General features: G+C 32.5%; 1 protein-coding gene across 1 annotated transcript; it reads right to left on the reverse strand.

Moving 5' to 3' along the window:
* Positions 1 to 4133: 4133 nt before the first annotated feature.
* On the reverse strand, positions 4134 to 21781 carry LOC149482092 (tetratricopeptide repeat protein 17-like). Its single transcript, XM_089704124.1, has 19 exons — positions 21532 to 21781; positions 21079 to 21450; positions 20764 to 20990; positions 20102 to 20389; positions 19601 to 19710; positions 19122 to 19442; positions 18501 to 18624; positions 17787 to 17945; positions 16588 to 16695; positions 15240 to 15384; positions 14432 to 14656; positions 13546 to 13723; positions 13103 to 13219; positions 9261 to 9467; positions 8759 to 8876; positions 7997 to 8216; positions 7014 to 7171; positions 5789 to 5894; positions 4134 to 5270 (listed from the first exon to the last, which is right to left on the reverse strand). The coding sequence occupies exons 1-19, from the start codon at positions 21646 to 21648 to the stop codon at positions 5130 to 5132; spliced, it is 3441 nt and encodes a 1146-aa protein (XP_089560250.1). The 5' UTR covers positions 21649 to 21781; the 3' UTR covers positions 4134 to 5129.
* Positions 21782 to 21991: the final 210 nt, after the last annotated feature.

Consider the following 21991-nt stretch of genomic DNA (forward strand, 5'->3'; position numbering starts at 1 on the left):
TAAAAATAATTTTCACTCTCTGGGACTAATATCTAATAACTCGTAGTACAAGAAATACATAGCAAGATCATAAATATTTGTTAACTGCTATTAAATACATCCAAATCCATTGTTTAAAAAGGCATAGTTCGCTAATTATAATGTCACAAAGTATTAAGGAGCTTACGCCGGTTGTATGGTTTCCGAACCGAAGGGCTTCCACCGTCACCCGACACCGTGCGTTTTTACCCCATCCGTTCCGCGCGTAAATAATATTAAATTGCGATCGAATTACAATCCTTCCAACGTATTGGATGACTAGAAAAAGTAATAAATACACCAACCTGTCGTTTTTAAAAGAAATTTGTGCAATTCAGTGGTTCGAGTCGGTTTAAAATATATTTGTAGCTATTTATTAAAATCCGCTTCGTTTACTCTAGCCTCTAATGTCTAAGGTTTTTAAATCAGAGAGCAAGCAACTACATAATAAAGAAACCAAACATATAATGATAATAGTCTAAATCAAATTCAATCTTCTATATTAAAAACTACAATGTATTTAAGACTTAACTTGGTTAACTCTCCTTCATATTTCCTGTCCCTTAAACATACGCCTCTAAAGTTTATGTTAACATTACTTTTTAGCTTTTTGTTGCCAACGCTATCACGATAGTTTCCAAGCAGAAGACCAGAAGGTTCCAATGAAGCCCAAAGCAGCTGCTGGCCACGGCACAAGATTAGTTATTTATACTCTTGTGCGTGTGACAGCGGCTATTGCGGGCCTTTCAAAAACTGCAAACAAACCCTCGAATATCAGAGGATTTCATATGAAGACGTAGAAGATATTACAGCGTTGTTATAATGTATTTTAGCTTTTGATGTTTTGTTAATAGTGTACTTGTGTCAATGTGTAAACGTATGCTTCTTTGTTATTTTGCATAGTTGGGGAAAAACATGAGTTCGTTCCGTCGATCGTGCCATTTTTTTAGGAGGGTTTGAATGGTTTGATTGGTCAGTGAAATAAACCACAGTTCTTTTATTATTCCTAACTGAATACGTTTTATTTTAATAGAGCATTATTTGTTGTTATTCGAAACTCGTAGAAATATGTGTTTTGTAAAATGTGCTTATTGTATAGATGAAATATCTATAATTGTATATAATATATTTAAGATAAAAGTACTGGGTGTTTTAAATTATGAATTAATAACTGCTCAATCGAAGCTTAAGCAACGTATTCAACTATATACGTTTGGAAAAAAATGCTTATTATGTAACAAAAGTAGTTAAATTTTTTACGAATGATGGAATTGTATTAGTAAATAATACTTTTTGAAAAAGTTGACAAAGATAGAAGCTTGTTCAATAAGGTGACAAGAAGGCACTAACTACGCAAATATTGCTACGACTATTTTAAGAATATTTAGACAAAATTGTTACTCTAATAATTTTATTTCACATTGTGTTTCTAATTTCATCATTAAGCATTAAGAAAAAAATATTGTAATAATTTGTTATTATCAATAGTGGCTGAATTGGTCAAGCGTCCGCCCCGGATTCGAGTCCCGCCTCGTGATCGTCTTTTTTCTATTCTTTATACATTTATATTTATAGATTTATAATATATATTTATTTTTTGTTACCTAAGTTTATATATTATTGGTAATTTTAAAATGTAGTTGATGCCTTCAGTTGCCTCTAAGTCACTACTAATTTTATACTGTTACAACCAAATTATCATTGTAAATCATTAAATAAGAGAATCCATAATAACTTAATACATGTCACTTCATTAACAGAATATCTTTATAAATGAGAATTTAACAGAATATAATCTGCAATATCGATTTTACAATCACGACTTGATTGATTGATGCAATGTGTAAATTTAAAGTGATTATTTAATAATTGCATCATAATAATATAATAGTTTACCATTCCATAGTGGACGATACATGATTATTTTATTTAATGATACCTACCTACAGGCTGAATGTAAAATGTGCCGTCTCTACCTATTTAATAATTTTGTAAATAAACTGTGTACAGGTATATTCCTTGCTTTTCCACATTTTATTTTTCATCTTATTTCTTCTTTTGTTCATTTTATGAGTTATTCAACTAACTCTACGAATTCTACGACTTACCTTTTGTTTTATTTATTTATCTTTCAAATGTTTGTTTTATTTTATTTATTTTTTCGTTTTGTTTAACTAATACGATGTGTTATTTCAGCCGGACTGATTGCGACGGTCGCCGAAGACATGAAGCCCAAAACAACTATTGGTCGCTGCACAGGACTAGTAATCCAATTATACTCTTGTGCGTGTTCCAATAGTTATTGTGGGTGCTTCATAATCTACACTGCAAGACTGCGAACACCCTGGCTCTAATCGGAATTATATATAATGTTTTTAGATTTACCTGGTCGTAAGTACTATACTGTATGTAGGTTTACTCATAAGCATTATCGCTAATGAAACAGTACCTAAATTATAAATGAATTCTTTTACCATTTTGTATTATTGTACATACCTAATATGCTAGGAATTTTTATTATCATCTTGCAATGGGATGTCTGTTTTAAGTTCAACGATTGCTTGATATAGACGGGTAACTATTATTGTAAGTTTTTTACTTGTTTTGTATAAGAACCTTTTTAATTTAGGGATTTATAACATTTAAGTAGTGCCATATTTGTAATGATAATAATTTACAGTACCTAGTTATAATAATTGTTTCTGTATAAAATGTGATATTTCCAAATATTATTATTTTTTTATTTGATTGACACTAAGAAAAATACTTAACCAAAAATACTTAATCCGTAAATAAGTGTTAAAAAATTATGCATCCTATCCTTTACATTTCATTCTTGAAATAAAATTGAAACCACCTCGAATCACGAAAAAAGTGCCTGTAGCCAGTAGCAGCTAGGGCTGCAGCTGTGTCTGCAGCAGAGTAAAGTCCATTTCAAGAAAGAAGTCCCGCGGACAATTATGGAACTAATTTAACAGATGGGGAGATCAGCCGATACATTGCATATATCAATTATTTTATCTTAATTTTCGAGTCGTAGTAGTTTATAAAATGAAATTAAATGAACGATACATGATTTCCCCCATAGATTTCCCCACATTTAACCCTGCCAACATTATTACGCGCGCATACAGCGCTGCGTCTGCAGGACTTAGCTTTGATGTTAATAACAACGCCATCTAGCATTCATATTAGAAACTATTACCTCTTTAGAATAACATTCATAGAGTCCATTTCAAGAAAGAAGTCCCGCAGACGCAGCGCTGTATGCGCGCGTAATAATGTTGGCAGGGTTAAATGTGGGGAAATCTGTGGGGGAAATCATGTATCGTTCATTTAATTTCATTTTATAAACTACTACGACTCGAATATTTAGATAAAATAATTGATATATGCAATGTATTGGCCGATCTCCCCACAATCTCCCCATCTGTTAAATTAGTTCCATAATTGTCCGCGGGACTTCTTTCTTGAAAAGGACTTTAATATATTTTTTTCTATGTTGTTGGTATTTCGTATGCTACTTTTTTATATACATTATAGCGCCATCTAACTGTCATATACGTGTCCTATGTACCATATTATATCATACCTATTTGAATTTGAATAAATTAAGAAATAATATTGTCTGGCTAGGTGAGTGTTGTTCTTATACGAAACCGCAAGCAAAGCAGCATAAAAATATCGACTGATTTTTATGTACATATTTATATATTGTGTAGTTATATTCGGTAGGTCTGAGAAACGGTCGTGATGTATTTTTCATTATCAAATGTCAAGTAATAAGGGTGTCTTTGGAGAACAACATCAATTGCCGGGAAATTAGTTTTACACATAAAAAAGATTTCAGTAGCCCTTTACCGCGATAATTATTATTATTTTCATTAACCCTTACAATGCGTTGCTCATCATCAAAGCATGAACTTTTCACGTTCTTAACTGAAATTTTAGTCACTATTACAAGGGGACAACATATAGAAAAAACAATAAATACATTAATTAATGAATAATATGCATTTGTAGTATGTGTTGCGTGGGAGTTAATGAAAAATTTACAACGTGCAATGAAGTTAAAGATATATCAAGATCGATGATAAAAATAAAACAAATTATTCAAAATGCCAAATTTAATTTCATTTCCATATTCCATAGACATCAATATATTATGTCATTAATCATTATAAACATTCCCATTTCCTTAAAATTACAAATGGAATGATAGTCCTTGTTCATATCTACTAGGCGGTAAAATTAAAGATATTTCGATGATTCGGACAAAGACCAGAAGCTTTATACACTACAAGTTGTATACGATGATTGAATTTCGACTTTTATACCTTATTTATAAGGTCCAAATTCAATCAATCTTTGAAAATAAGTGCTAAACGACGATTAATCGTGCATGACCTCATGTATGAAAATTTTGAACATATGAAGTACTTTTCCGTGTGATTGTTTGTTTAATTAATTTCATGAATAACAAAATTGATTATTTTTTGTCCGAATTATCGAATATCTATTGTATATTCTAAAAAAATGTACTTAACCTACAAACTTGTCTGAAATTGCTTTTTGTAAACTGCTAAAAACCCATGTGATGTATATTTTCACCTTGTAATAATAATAAAAATGTAAAAAAAATTACAAACGAAGAACATTCAATGTTCAATTTCAAAGTCGGTTCGTTCCAATAAATTCAACATACATGTACCAAACTTTCATTCACACACGCAAAAAAATGGAATAACGGTAAAAAAATATTTCAACAACAACAATAAAAATGCTTCAACATTAAAAATGGTAACCGATATTCAAAATATCGAATAAAACGTTGCTAAAAATAACAACAAAATCTTATCAAGTCCTTTATTTAGGGGCCCTAGCTAGTGTTAATTAAAAAATGTATGAAAAGCGGAGACAATACCGTCCATAGGATTTTAGACCTTGACTTCAAGGTAATAAAAACCTTTTCTTATACTACTTCAGTTTTCGATTACGCAAATATCCTAATCCTAATCCAATGAAATATAATATAGAATGAGTATTAATGGAAGTATACGGGAAGCCTCATTCTGCGGTAGGATACATATATTTTTTCTTATAAACAAGTATTATTTCTTAGTTTTCCCTTTGCTACCTTCGCCATAGAACATAAGACACATGGTAGCGTGCAGGCAAGCTTTGGCAGGTTTAAATTGTTCATCGAACGCTAGAGAATATCTGTACATCCAGACGGCTTGATCGAATTCCTCCTGTAAAAGAAATAATCATGTTCATGTAACATAAAAATGTTTTTTTTTTATACATATTTTTAAAAATGTTTTTTATGTTACCGTTGTTTCGAATATGGTCACTTAAAAATTGTTTGATGTTTTTCGCCTTATAGTAAATTTTTCGGTAAGGAGCAAATGGGAAGAATCTCTATCTATCGTTACGGAAGGGAAAAATATTTTTATTGACTCAAAAGTACCGTTGTTTACTGCATAAAAAAATTAGAAGTTGTATTATTTTTAATTTAAAGTATGTGATATTTAATTATAAACCAACTCATTTATTTGTAATTTTTTGAAGGAATTTTATTTACTTTGACACGTAATTGCTATATGTATAAAAGTGAGAACTAGAAAATATTATTACAAATTTTGTTTTACAACCTTTTGAAAACAAATAACTTAAGACAATATTCATGAAAATATTCAAAACATATCCTTAATTTGTTACATCTACGAAATGCCATTATTTTCAACATTCTCAGATTAATATTACTTACAAGATACGTATGGGAGACAGCAACAAGGAACGATTCTATTTTACTCTTTGGCGACGTGTAGAACGAGAGATACGCAACTTCCTTTGCGTCTCGTTGTTTGGAATGCCTGTTGAAATTATAATAATTTTAATTAGTACAATTTTAGTTAATTTGCTCATAGACGTGATTAGTTTTGAAAAATTTGGAGTTTCATACCATGTTAGTGGTTAAATTCTGCCCTTTAATTTGTTTACATATGCGATATACATAATATGTACTAATAAGTATTTATTTTTCAGGTACTGAAACATACTTGGTTCGGGGAAATTATAATTTATAAACAACAAAGAAAACACATATTTCTAAATAGCTTAAGTCATTTTATTTTGCAACGCATGCATGACGCTGTGCGTTCGACGCACGTATGCGCGCGCTGCATGTATACGTGCGTTCGCCCGTGTTCGAATCAACTTGATCAGTTTCAGAGGGGATCCGCACTTAATTTTTTCATCATCTTTTACAATAATTTCTGTATTAAAATGCAAAATATTGAAAATTCGTATGTTTTTTTTTATTATATTTACTTCTTCACTCACAAACCACTGAACCGATTTGGGTGAAATGTGGTACAAATAGTTTGAGGATTTGATGTCGGAAATCTCAAATCCCAGGACTTTTTCATCTTTTCCTTTGCCTGTATCGGGGAACCCTGGGCGGAAACCTATTATCAAATATACTTCTCACATGTGCGTCAGCGCGATGAGAAACCTTACACACGTTGTGGCGCTAGGAACATCAAATATTAGCAAATGTCTCAGGACGTGTATGAATGAATGAATGAATGAAAAATTCTTTATTGTACACCATATAGGACAATTTAAAACACATAAAACTTATATCAATGTACAGAGGGCGGCCTTATCGTTGACAGCGATCTCTGCCAGGCAACCCAATCGACTAGGACAAATTCTGAGTATGGTGGACAGTGGTGCATAATAAATTAAAAAATTGGTTGTTTGTAAAGTAAGTTTACGATCGAGATGTTTACGTGATAACGTCTTATTGGTGGCAGCGCTCGAGATGAGACGGGAGATCGGTCCGTCTCTCTCTCGTTATACCTGCGATCGCGCTCGTGAGGTTTTGGTGTGACACAAGTTTCAGAACATGTCACTCGACTAAAACGATTTTAAAAACGTTATCATGTCAATTAAAGATTTTATTATAATAATACTGTGTATGTACTCACATGTGCAGCAGCGCGATGAGCGCGCGCAGCGGGTGCGGCGCGAGGTGGTGCGGCGCGAGCGCGTGCGCCAGCGCCGCGCAGCGCACCGCGCACGCGCCGTGCCCGCCCGCGCCGCACCACCAGCTCGCTGTCAGCGCGCCCACCCACGATGTTGGCCGCTAACGACAACCGCCGGTTATTAACACAAGTGTAAAATAAAATAAAAAATAAAATAAGTTTAGTTGTGACTAGCAATACTATATAGAGGTACATAAAAAAATTTTGACACAAAGATATAAAGCAAGGCAAGTAACAAAAAAAACACACGACGTAGAACTGTGATATAACTGTGGATTGATTTAATTAAGATAATACAGTCAAGTGATAGGAAGTATTTTTATGTCAGGAATCGTAAACAAATAACACAGAATGAATGCTAAAGCTTTGGTATGGTGATCATGACGCACAACGCTGTGGTATGCGCCCCATCGCAGCGTCACGACGCAGCATTTACCGTCCCTGCTGAGAGGTGATCAAGTTCGACGGAACAAGAGAACATTCTCGACGTTTTTCATATGATTGAGTGTCCAGCATCACATACCGCATACCGCAGCGTTGTGCGTCATGATCACCAGACCAAAGCTTTAGTCCAAATGTCCAGTCTCGCACGCTACGCTACTACTTAATAAGTATTTAATCAATATCTCGCAACATTGGTCGATACAAGTTCTACTTAGTCGTTTCAAAAACGTAATTTAAAAATAGGTTAGGTACGAGTCGGACTCGCTTTTAAATTATTATCACTAAACAAAATCTTATGTTCTAACCCGGTTAATGATATGGGTAATAATTTTTTTTTATTATTATTAGGCAACAAATATCATGAAATCCGGGGATAACTTACATATAACTAAAAAATAAAACGTAGGTACAATTAATTGCGATATTTGAATGGTAATGACAGCGTTATAACTCTTTATTTAAGGGACTAAATGGTTACTTACAGTTTCCACGTACTTCGCGATCTTAGCTCCAAGGGTGACATAGTCGAAATAATTAAACAGTTCAGCAAATTGGTGTGTTAATGTCATTATTGGTTCCCAGCCATCTGTATCGATTCTACTCAGCCTTTCCAAGTAGAAGTCATCTATTGGATCCGTGATTAGTTTGCAATCGGGGATTTTCTTGTTGGACGGCGTTATTGCGACTATGTCTGATGGTAGTCTTGGAAGTGAAATGGAAAAACAGATCTTATTGTAATGTAATAAGATTTGAAATCGTAGAATATTGTAGTCACAACGTGAAATGGACCTTATTGCAATGTGTTAAGGTTTATAATCGTAATATAAAATTGTAAACTGTAATGTATGATTACTTTTTATGTTTTAAGTTTTTTGTTGTTGTTTTTTTATGTGAATGTTTTTATTTTTAATGTCCTTGAAATAAATGTTTTTTCTTTCTTTCTTTCTTTCTAAACATAAGCACTTTTATAATTGGAAATTATCAAAACATTCCTTGGAGCAGTGTTGTTGGAGACATTAAAAGTTAAAACTATACTATTTAATCTATTAGGTGTAGATAAGACATGTACCATATCAATATTGATTATAGCAATGTTGTCGTATTATTATGATTGGGTTAATGTAAAAATTTAAGGTTAGTTACTAAAAATACTGTTTTTTGTTTAACATTTTCAATAAATTTAATTGCAAAAATAATAGTGGTTTTATTTCCTTTAATTATTACCTCATATCACATGAACTTACCTTAAATTCGTATCAGTTAGTAGTTGTTTAAAGCTGACAATATGTAACCAATATCCTAGTTGTATGTAATGGTGGGAACATTCCTCTTCAGTCAGCGATAAATCTGTTGGCTGTAAACCTAAGCAGAAAACGTAGAAAATATGTAATTATTATAGACAACATTTATGAAAGTATTCATATAAATGTAAAATACATTATCAGATTTGTGTTCAACAAAGTGGTAAAATTAAATGCAAGATAAAGACGCTATTTATCTCCTTTGGAAGGTTTTGTTTGTAGCCTTATGTTATAATTTGAAATGAAATGAGTTTGCTTGTTTTCTAAATGGTATCAAAACCAAAACATATTTGTACATATTTTATAGTTATTATTGTGTATTTAAATCCTATCCTCTATTTACTGCGTTGAGAAAAACTTTTGCAGATTTGTTATGCGTACACAAAATATTATGATTATAATAAAACACTACAACAATTTTGGAGTTTTATTCATTCCTACTCACTATTACACCCCAAAGGCCCGCATCCCATCAAAACGGTCTCTACGGCCTTCATCATATGGTCGTAATTCGCTTGATGCGAGAGCCTGTCATTTCTATCGGAAGGCGTGTTTTGAATGACATACTCAAAGAATTTCTCGTTCATCAGATCCTTTGGCAGATTGGCTTTGTCACCTTGTTCTAGAAGTTTCATTATTACGCTTGATTCCGCTGAAAAAAAAAGGTAGAACTATAAAATTAGATTCCGAACTTTAATGACAAAAGATTTGGTACAAAAGCCTAATCACTTTGTTCTAGGAGTATGTACACTATGTCCAATAAAATTAATAAATTTGGAGAATTTTAATATAGTAATCTCACCTTCGAGACTGTATTTTTAGAATTAAAGAAAACACGATTATTGTAACGAAACAATACATACATAACTTAGGGTCGATTTTTCAATGCTTGGATAAAACCAATAAAGTATTACATGATAATATTAAATTAGAATACGTTTTTAAAATGGTAGTTTTATATACATTATTCGACGAATAAGTTTTATCCAAGCATTGAAAAATCGGCCCTTATACTACCAAAATTTATTTGGAATGAATAAGAAAATTGAAGTAAAGAATTGCTGTATGGATAAATGATAGAAATATGGGAAACGTAACTTAGCATTTTAATTTAAGACATTTATATATATATATATATATATATATATATATATATATATATATATATATATATATATATATATATATATATATATATGGGTGATTATACAAAAATGGGGTAACTCGATGTCATCAGCCAATTTAAACAAAGTCTTATTATATTTTATTCAAATAACAATCTATTTTAAAACAATGAAGCGTCCTTTATTTGGTCACTCAATTTCACTTCTTTATTTAAAATACAAATGAATAAAAATAATAAATTAATACCTCAAACGTCAGTACTTTGGCATGTCACAACTCCGAAATCCAACAATCAAGTGACTATCGTTTAAACATTATCATCGATTTAAGAAAACTTACTAATTCACTACAATCTTTGATGTACATAGTATTATATACTACAACTTTCATAACGCAATGTTTTCCATTTTATTTAAAAAATAAAATTAAACTTTGTCATCGTTTTCACTAGTCAGTCCGTTGTGTGTTTTTTAAATTCGAAATTCTCGCTAAATATCACCAAGTCGAGGTCAAATCCCTGTCTAAGTATTAATGTTGGTAATGAAGTTACTTGTGCACCGCATATTTTGACGGCCGTCATAACTGTACCAGCGCTAGGGTTGTGTTTGTCCTCTAAAATCTTGCTGCGCCAGTCAACATTTCAGTCCTATGGTGAGTCGTTATTTAATTGTTAATCCGATTTTTATTTTCATTTATAAATGGTTAACTATGATTTGTAAAAATATAGTTTGTTGATATTAGAAATTAGGCAAAAAAACCTAATTTGTGATTATAACCTCATATTAAGTCCCTTTTCATCAATCCGCTGGCATCAGTCCTTTGTCAGATATCGCGCCAGAGGACTGACGGGGCCCCATAGTACTGATGACTCTATCATTTTTGAGAACTTTTATCTTGATTGCTATTGGTATAAGCATTTCTATATTATATTTCAGTTAAAAACATCATGCGCCACGCTAAAAGAAACTGAATTTGACTAGGGAAGAAACATTTAAAAAAGAGTAGCAAAGAAAAGAGCTATTGAAACAAACTTCTAATAATTTTATTAAAAAGATCTTATTTTCTTTTAATTATTGATTTTGATGCTTTCAGGGCATAGCTTTTTATATTTATCAGATAAATACGTATACGTATAATACTGTGAAGTAAAATTACCTCAAAATAACATACAAGTTAATTAATATACTTAATAACATTATAAAAATGTCAAGGGGCTCTTATGAAAACTCAGATGAGACTTTCATTCGAGCCTTTGGTTTTTTATTTTATAATAATTAGTACTTTTAACATAAATATTGGTAGATTTTTAGGGCTCCGAACCTCAAAAGGAAAAAACAGAACCCTTATAGGATCACTTTGTTGTCCGTTTGTCTGTTAAGACGTTTTTTTGGAACGCGTGGAGGTGTCAATCTGAAATTTATATTGGATACTCAAGATTAAGAACCCTTGGGGATGTAAAATAATCAAACTTATAACGCAACGCAATCAAAAGATACCTACATCCGTTAATACTGCAAATTTCCACAAAATTCAATATTCGCAAGGGAATAAAAAAACACACAGGATGCTTGCCGTGTATACAGTCTACTATAGTTTACTTCTACTCGGTAAATAGCAACGTCTTATAACACAGATAAAGGAAAAATTGCTAAAAGTGTAAATTATAAGTTACAAACATAATAAACAATAGGTTTGTTAGGAGTCCAACTCGCACTTGGCCGTTTTTTTGTTTCTATTGTTTGTGAATTACTTAAAATATCAAGTAAAACTAATTCAAAGTAGTAAAAGTTAAGTTAGGGCGTGTCCACATGTACACGGCACGGCGCCGTCAACGCGCAACGATGCGATGTCGCGGCGCAGTGTGTTGCCGCGTCGTAGAAATTAACGTTGCCGTATCGTAAAAATTCACGTCACTATGCCGCAACGTTACAGGGCACGGCAGCCTTGGCAGAGAAGTGGCAGTCTGTAGCACAGTGTGATCAGATTTAACAAAATTCTGCGATTTTAGCAGAATATGAACCCTGATTTAGGGCTTAGCATAATACGCCGCACAATAGATAAAGTTGACAATTTTTAGCAGAATCTTAATAATCTTAACATAATTCAACATTTATTGTAAGTTAACTAGGTTTCATTGAAATAGTTGTGCTAGAAACATAGAAAAATCTATCATTTACATTTTGTGTAACGTTTTTGTTGGTGTGTTTGCCTTGGCAACCCTTCACCAGAGCAGAAATTCAGGATTTTTTTAAATGTTTAGCATATTTTAGCAGATAAACCAAGCAACTAGCAGAATTTCTGCGGGGGTCATATTCTGCTAAAATCGCAGAATTTTGTTAAATCTGATCACACTGTGCTACAGACTGCCACTTCTCTGCCAAGGCTGCCGTGCCCTGTAACGTTGCGGCATAGTGACGTGAATTTTTACGATACGGCAACGTTAATTTCTACGACGCGGCAACACACTGCGCCGCGACATCGCATCGTTGCGCGTTGACGGCGCCGTGCCGTGTACATGTGGACACGCCCTAAGAGAGTAAGAATATTCACGTTGCGTTAAATGTCAGAAGGCTGTTTTGAAAATTGAAACATTGTTTTTCCCAGTATCACATATTATAAATTATCATTTTTAAACATGTTAAGTACGTAAAATACATGTGCCATTATTAAAACTGAGAGATTTGTAGTAATTTTCATTGAATTTCTTTAAGAATATTACAAGTTATAGTTTTTTATCAGTACCATGTTAGCCTCGTCAGTCCCCTGGAGGCCAAATCCAGAAAATTTAAAATATCTCACAATCTATTTAAAAAAGTGGCTGGCCCGATTTGGAACAATATATTCATTAGATTAGCTATCATATACACCCTAATTTGTAACAATCTGATATAAAAAATATAGTAAACAAAATATCCTCAAAAGTTACCCCATTTTTGTATAATGACCCATATATATTATATATATATATATATATATATATATATATATAAATGTCTATATATATATATAATATATATATATATATATATATATATATATATATATATAATATATATGGGTCATTATACAAAAATGGGGTAACTTTTGAGGATATTTTGTTATAAATTAAATAATAAAGTATATATATATATATATATATATATACTTTTTTTTTGTACTCACTTCTATCGTGACTACTAAAACATTGTATATTGGTCATATGACAGTTTTCACCGCCCTTTTCACACACCATGTTGATTCCTGGCTCCACTTGTGTACAAATATCTCCTTCGCTGAAATCTACATTCAATATTCATATAACGAATTGAGCTTTAAAAAGATTATAGCAATAGAAGAGAAAAATTATTGCAATAGAATAATTATACATATATGAAATATTATGAAAACACAGATATAAATACGTTTTGTATATCTTAATTGTGTAAAGTATTAACATTAAACGCAGAGTCAAAATTTTATCATTCTCGTTTCGCAATACTGGAGTGTTAAAAAACCTATAAGAAAGTACTTATTATTGCATCCTTCCCATACAAATGTCACGTTACAATTACAATTGCGAAATTACAAAAACATGCTACTTAAAAAATATAATCTAAATAACTCACCAATCTCCTGTATTTTATTGACCTGCTTGAGTATACAAGACCAGGCATTGAGTAGATTCCTCGCGAGACCGTTCATAAAACCCGGTTCCACTCGAACCACGTGCTTTAGATGATATATATGGGTTAGCCTATGTTTATTGAGCATATTCAATTCCGCTAGAAGGAAATTTGTTGCGGGCTGCAATAAAAAAAGTGAGAATAATCAAAATTTGATCTTAGTTTAATATGATTATTTTAAAAATTCAATTTCAAGTAGGTGTTGCTTAGCATAAACAAAAAGACATACATATTATTATATTGTGTATTGCATACACATTCTTACTACTTTATAAATGCAAAAATGTGTTTGTGGGTGTATTTGTCTCTCTTTCACGTCGCAACGCAGCGATTTTCTGAAATGATTTTTGTGTCTGGGGATAGCTAGGAGGCTCAAGAGTGACATAGGTTACCTTTAACCACAGTAAAAATCTCATTTCCATGGGAAGATATAACTCCGAAATTTATAAATTCCGATAGATGGCGCTTTATTAAAAATGCGTCATGTGTGACAATTACAATGGGAGTGAAGCCGCGAGCGGAAAGCTAGTTGTATATAAATATTAAAAACATTACGTCGCAATATATCCACAGCAAAAAATCGGATCTAAATAGCTTAAAACTACATACATGTGACCTTAACTAGCTGTGCTCCGCGGTTTCACCCGCATTGCTCCGCTCCTGTTGGTCTTAGCGTGATGATCTATAGCCTATAGCCTTCCTCGATAAATGGGCTATCTAACACCGAAAGAATTTTTCAATTTCAATCGGACCTCGTTCTTTAGATTAGCGCGTTCAAACAAACAAACAAACTCTTCAGCTTTATAATATTAGTATAGATACTACATACCTCACCCAAATTCGTCTTGAAAGCTTCTTCCGTGGCCAATAGAGACTCTTCAAAGTGTCCCATTTCTATATAAACCGATCCAAGAGACACTAATACCACATCTTTATATTTCGGATGTACTGATTTTAATGCAGATTGTAGGCAATGTAGTGCGTTCACTCTGTTACCGCGTACTCGCCAGTAGAGTGACGCTAATACTTGAGCTATCCATTTGGGAGCTAATCTCTGTTGAAACATAATTATTAAAAACATTAGATGAGTATTTTAATAAATAGTCTTAATATATATAAATCTCGTGTCACAATGTTTGTCCTCAATGGACTTCTAAACCACTTAACCGATTATAATAAAAATCGCACACCATGTGCAGTTTGATCCAACTTGAGAGATAGGACAGTTTAAACATGTAGGTACCTAGGCGAAGCCAGGGCGGACCACTAGTTATATGTATAAAATAATGTGGTGAGCAATCATGGACACAGATATACTCGCAAATTGAAAGCCAAATAAATAGGCAAAAGACTTAATAAGTGGGTCTGTGAAAGCCATTTATTAAATCAATTTTCAATACACAAAGAGACAGATAAATGTTGAATGTAAGATGAAGTAATCTGGAAATATCTTAAAGAAAACTGGATGTAGAATTCCATTCATATAAATCTAATCGCTAAATCCAACACTAGAGAGAGCCATACAAAATATCACCCCCAACACCAGTCAAGTAAAAATTTAACTTCTTTCTATACATATAAGATCTAAATTGCAAAAGCAGACCCCATAATTGTATTAATTTTTAATAAATAAATACCTTTCTCATGGCAACATAAATTCGATGTCCAATTTCCGCGTCTTGCATATGACTGGCCTTCTCTATGTCTCCATCACTAACATATTCAAGCAATTTTTCCCTTAAATAGTCTGTATCAACAACCTCCGTCATCAATAATTGAGGTCTGTAATACGAAGATATATTTTCATGCAATAATTTTTATTTGTTTATGACACTTCATTGTACATATAAGAGAAATTTAAAATAAATGAATACATAAAATTGAAAATTGTACAATAGGCGACCTTATTGCTTAAAAGCAATCTCCTTCAGGCATCCATAAAAATAAAGGACATGTAAGACATTGTTAAAAAGCGAGGGCGCATCAAAAAGATAAAAAAAATGATAAGATAATTCAAAAATAACTAAATACTTAATTTAATTTTCTGAGCACAACATTAAATATAAATGCTCTCAAGTAAGTTTATAATGTGCTTATATAGACAACTTTGACAATATGAAGGTTATTTAGAAGCCTTAAGCATAACGAAGTGTAAATTTTACCTTAAAATATATACAAAAAAAACATACAAAAATATAGCCACAATTTTTGTTTCGTTGTTTGTGAAATTCAAAATTTTCTCTTCTTCTTCTTCTTCTTCTCTTATATATAAAAATGAATCGCAAAATGTGTTGGTAAGCGCATAACTCGAGAACGGCTGAACAGATTTCGATAATTCTTTTTTTATTATATTCCTTGAAGTACGAGGATGGTTTTTATGTAGAGAAAACATAAACATGTACCACGGGCGAAGCCGGGGCGGACCGCTAGTATATTATAATATTATGATTTCGATAATTCTTTTTTTATTATATTCCTTGAAGTACTTCACGGTCCACCCGTGCACGCGTGATGCCGTGACCAAGGAATACGAGTGTCATTTATTCATTACATACTTACCGCCCGCGGCTTCGCTTTGTCTAAAACCTCATAAATTATATACTAAAACTTTCCTCTTGAATCACTCTATCTATTAAAAAAACCGCATCAAAACTCGTTGCGTAGTTTTAAAGATTTAAGTATACAAAGGGACATAGGGACAGCGAAAGCGACTTTGTTTTATACTATGTAGTGATATAGATTACAGTTGAATAAAACAATATAAAAAAAATGTATGCCTGTACTAGAGTAAGAACACACGTAAGAAGTGAAACTTCTTTATGACCTTAAAAATGTCACGAGTATGACGTAACGCAAAAATGTCACGCGTACGGCGTAACGCAAAAATGTCACGCGTACGGCGTAACGCAAAAATGTTACACTAAATTTTTGTCCAACCCCGATGAAGAAGTTTCACTTCAAAAATTAGTAAGTACCGATACTTACTTATAACTCTTCTTTTCCTTATCATGTGGGCATGTGGGCGGATGCCACGGTAGCTCGTGTTCCACATTCAAGGGCACTCCAATCTTATCTGTGAGCAGTTCCTTCACTCTGTAAGGGGCGCCTATATCAATGTAAACTATCGTTTAACAGTGTAAAACTAAAAAATACTACTACAATCTTATCTGTGAGCAGTTCCTTCACTCTGTAAGGGGCGCCTATATCAATGTAAACTAAAGTTTAACAGTGTAAAACGAAAAAGAATATGTGGAGTGTGAAAAGAAACTATTTTTCAAATATATGTTATATACATATTATAATAAATATGAATATTGTATAGTCATAGTAAAATGTGATGTAGTAATTCATTATGTAAAAAAGAAATCAAAATGCTGTATAGATGTCGGACAACTTTAACGTTAGTTAAAAAAAATACGAAAAAACAAAACAACCCTAGCGTGTTTTTTCGTCTTGTAGTTTTTAGTGTCCGACATGTGTTTATACAGGGTGTCCCACTATTGGTATACTAAGCGCGAAGGAACTAGTAGTTTTGCATACACTGATCACGTAAAAAATACTTAAACAACAAAATTACATCAAAATTTGTTTGCTAAATTTTTCCTGAAAATCCATGTTTTCTTCTCTAGCTTCGCGCAGCCGTCATATACCGCTTCTCTAATGTGAGCATTTTGTCTATGAAAACATAATCTTAAACGATAGCTCACATGCTGGTGACAAAAATGGGCGGGTTGCTTGTTAGGGGTGTACACATAGAGTTTTAAGAATTCATCTATTTGAAAAAAAAATGGGTCTGGAATTTTTTAAGTATTTTTTACGTACTCAGCGTATGCAAATCTATAACCTCCTTTGAGCTTAGTATACCAACAGTGGGACACCCTGTATATTCCCTAGAGATTTTTGTGGAGTGGTTTTAAAATTCTATAATTAAAATGGATACTGTTAAAATAAAACAAAAAAATTGCAGGTACAATTAAAACGTCGCGGAAGAATTCTAACCAATACCCGTGGCCCCATCATTAAAGCGGCTCGACGGAACACAGTGGGGTTTTAGTCGGTAAGAATCCGACATAACCCACGGCTCCTTCCCCGGGGGCCGTGGGTATCTTTGGAAGATTTCCCCACTATAAAAAAAGGTACAATTAAAACAAAACAATTCCAAAAAAATCATGCACCAACATTACCTAATCCCTTTATTCTCCAACGGTAAGAACACGGGATACACGGCTTCAACTTTATCCGGGAAATTAGGTGCTGTGACTGTACACACTTCGTCCGACGGCCAGTCTGCTTCCGTGTCGAATTCCTCTTCGTTCCTTTTTACCTGCATTGTAGGTGGATACCTATAATATACGGGAAAAATAGACAAAATTATTTTATTATTTAGTATTTCAAAATAGTTAATATTTAAATAAAAAATGTATGCGTGTACTAGAGTACACACGTAAGAAGTGAAACTTCTTTATGACCTTAAAAATGTCACGAGTATGGCGTAACGCAAAAATGTCACGCGTACGGCGTAACGCAAAAATGTCACGCGTACGGCGTAACGCAAAAATGTTATAAAAGAAAACATTAAAGTTTGTTGTCTTTAAAAGTAACTTTCTTACTCTTGAAAAATAAGTATGAATGGTGTTACTTGCACATAGTGTAAAGATACATGAAGAATATACGCATGTTATTACGATTTGTTATTACGAGACAGAAAATTTTCAGCCACCAGGTTATGCTAGTAAATGAAAAATATGTTATCTATACTCAATATTATAAATTTCTTTCGGTGTAAGATAGCCCATTTATCGTAGAAGGCTTATAGGCTATAATATATTATCATCACGCTCAGACCAATAGGAGCGGATGAATGCGGGTGAAACCGTGGAGCACAGCTAGTTACTTACAAAAATATACCACTTTCATATTCAGTAAGCGGATCATCTGTAGAACCTTTCTTCTCTGGTTCGGGTTGTTTTACTTCAGGCTTGACTTCCTCCGCAGGCGAAGAAGCAGATTTTTGTGCATTATCTATAATTTTTAATACAATTTTGAGATATATTTTTTGGAAGAAAAATGTAAAATAAATTGCAAATTGTAATAAGGTGTTATTCATTGTTATGGTTTTCATCAAACTCATTTATCGAAAATAACTATTTGACCTTGAACTTTTATCAACTACTGTTCTATTAAATTTGCTGATATGCATTTCTTCCAGTTTGTAATTTATTTATCAACATTATGTAAGATTAAAATACGTGAAGCATTATTAACTAATAAATATATAAAAGAACTAGCTTTCCGCCCGCGGCTTCGGCCACGTTTTAAAAGAAAAATCTGCAGAGTTCCCGTTCCCGGAATTTCCGGGATAAAACCTATCCTATGTGTTAATCCAAGTTACCCTCTATATATGTGCATTATTTCATTGTAATCGGTTCAGTAGTATTTGTGTGAAAGAGTAACAAAAACACATACACATCAATCCTCACAAACTTTCGCATTTATAATATTAGTAGGACTTATATTACCACTAGATTCTTCCGCAAGTGCTGGTACTAAAACCTCTTCGGTAGCAACCTTTCCATCGCTAATGGTGACTTTATTCAAGTGCACGTATATTTCAGGCGCCATATTTGCGTGCCTCTGTATATGACTTACAATCCTCTGTAAAGTATAAATAGCGTCCAAATTCGCTGTTCCAGAAACTTCCATCAAGCGATCATTGTATATAGGTCCGTCGAAAAAGTATTTTATCAATGAGTATTTATCGCCTGTCACTTTTAATTGACTTATTTTCAGTCCCGTTAATTCAGTCATTTTGGCACAATTTGTTTCCACGTTTTTATAATCTGTTTAAAGAAAAACAATTCATAAATTAAATTATAAAATTTTCTTAATGATAATATGTACTTATAAAAAGCAGGAAAGCTTCAGATTATTGAAGTTTAAGTATTAATATAAAGTTAAAACAATAATGAAAAGACGAATAAGTAAAGACAAGTCTTACCATATCCATCAACAGGTTTCATGGTTTTCAAGAATTCACTTTGAATTTTGATCCATTGAGATTCTTTAGAACTATAATTGTTCAACTCCTCACGTAATTTGTCTATTTTCCTGAAAACACATAAACATAAAGAACATAAGAAAGCAGAACCATAAAGTTATGTCAAAATGGTTATATATAACAGATGATGTTTAATTAATTAGATAATTATTAACAATGCTTAATTTTGGAGAGAAATTTAAGTACAACTTGAAATGAATTTAAGATGCTATAAATTACTTGCATTGCATATAAAATTACTATTTACTACATATATGTAATAGTATGAATAGATCATTTAAATATGCTTAAAAAGTTGTGACTTGATTTACCATACCATTATAGCAGTTGTAATCCATTAATATAGCAGTAAAAAACTAATTTGAACTGTTTAAAAATTTAAGAATTTATTTTTCAATTTTTTTTAAATAAAAAAATAAGAACAAATTTAAAAAAGCTTACCCTTTGAGATTCTTTATCCTCCCCCCTAAATACACATGACACAATGCTGCATATTTATGTTTCTTCGCTATATCCATTTTAGGATTTATACTCAACGCAACCTTATAATGCGCTAGAGATATATTAAATTCTCCCAAATATGTATAAATGTTGCCAAGTATAAAATGTGCGATGGGGTTAATAGAGTCATGATCCAAAGCCCCATTTAGTATTGTTATAGCATCTTCATACTTCTTAGCCCTGTATAATATTGATCCTAAATTGAGCATGGCTATATCTTTGTACTCTCTGAAACAGTTAAAAATATACAATACAAATATATTCATATACACTGGTATGACACAAATATGTAATCTGAATATTCTGAACATGGAATTTCATTACATTCCATACTTTTATATTATTTATATTTATAACTATAACACAACTAGGACATAACAAAAATACAAAGTAATGTTTGAGGCAATTAATTTTTAAGCTATTGCATAGGTTCTATCGCGGGCTTTGAGCGCGGGGATTGAATCCAGAAATTCCGTAAAAAAAAAACTCACGCTCCCCACTCCAACGGGCATGGAGGTGTGGCTTGAAGGCATAGCATGCAATAGCTTTACCGCGGCAGTCCTTGAGTGACACACATTTTTTTTTGCTGATTAATTACTTACCTAGGTGCATATAATACTGCACGGCGACAACACTCTAATGCTTTAGGTCCGTTTCCTTTTATTCGCCAAAACAATGCAGCTAAATTATAATGCAGCCATGAAGAACTGTTCCTGCGCAAGGCACCGGCCAGCCAATGACCAAACTGATCGACAGTACTCGCAGGAGACATGAGATCCAAAGACGGATATTCCGGAGTTATTGAAATGTTATTTCTTTTTATCATGCTCTGAAATAATACATTATTAAACAATTAAATAGGTGTTTCATTTTTTATATCATTATAATGAAAAATACTATGCAAAAACAAAACTTACATTTAAATGTTCATAGGCAAACATGCTAAAGGTTAGAGAAGATATCTTTTTACAATCTGGCATGTCAATATCAGGCCCATAATGATTTGGCAGGTGAAACTCTTCTTCGGGGATGTTCTTTATGGTACCGTCTTCTAGTGGAGCGTGGGACCAGTCAATCATGTTTAGAGGTCCTGCTCTCATACAATTTTCATCCTTTCCTACATCAATACCTAAATCTGTATCTCTTTCAATATCTGTCCAAAGATCATCTAGAAGTTGCTGCTTTTTTGCCAGTTCATGGTATAAATTAATTATTTCATCCCATCGCGATTCTTGCTTCAAAAACGAGAGTAAATCGTAAGACCGGGCCATCTCAAAAGGAGAGTCGAGCTGCAAGTTTTATCGAGAAAAATAAATGTTAAATACTTATGTCTATATTCACCTATGTTAAAAACAGTAAATATATTTTACCCTTGGTTGAATTAAGCCGCTTTCTGTCACCATCCAGTGGCTCGAAGCGTTCGATTTTTTTGAGCAAAAAAGTAGCGTAACAAACATAATATGCCATACATTTTTCATCGAATGCATTTTTTTCTTTATTAAGAATAATAATAAAGTTATAACAACATAATATTTAGTCACAATTTCCAAGTATATATTGTAACAATCCCAGTTTTCCAAAATTTACACATTCATATCGCAAGTTCTAAGCCCACTGTTGACAATTATTTGACACTTTCTGCTTTCAACAAAGGAAATCTGACAATGACAGCATCAATGTAACTGTCATGTCAATTTTCGTTTAAAAATAACACATATTGATTTTTTAAGCAAATAAATATTATTAACGTACACAATATCATTATTCTTAAATATTTTGACTAATAATTAATTGAATTATGAACAGGTATTAAAATAAGAAACTGCGTGT

This window comes from Colias philodice, chromosome 15 (genome assembly GCF_061535455.1).
Source record: "Colias philodice isolate Cphi_HAF_F1 chromosome 15, ilColPhil1 Martin Lab GWU primary, whole genome shotgun sequence".
NCBI lineage: Eukaryota > Metazoa > Arthropoda > Insecta > Lepidoptera > Pieridae > Colias > Colias philodice.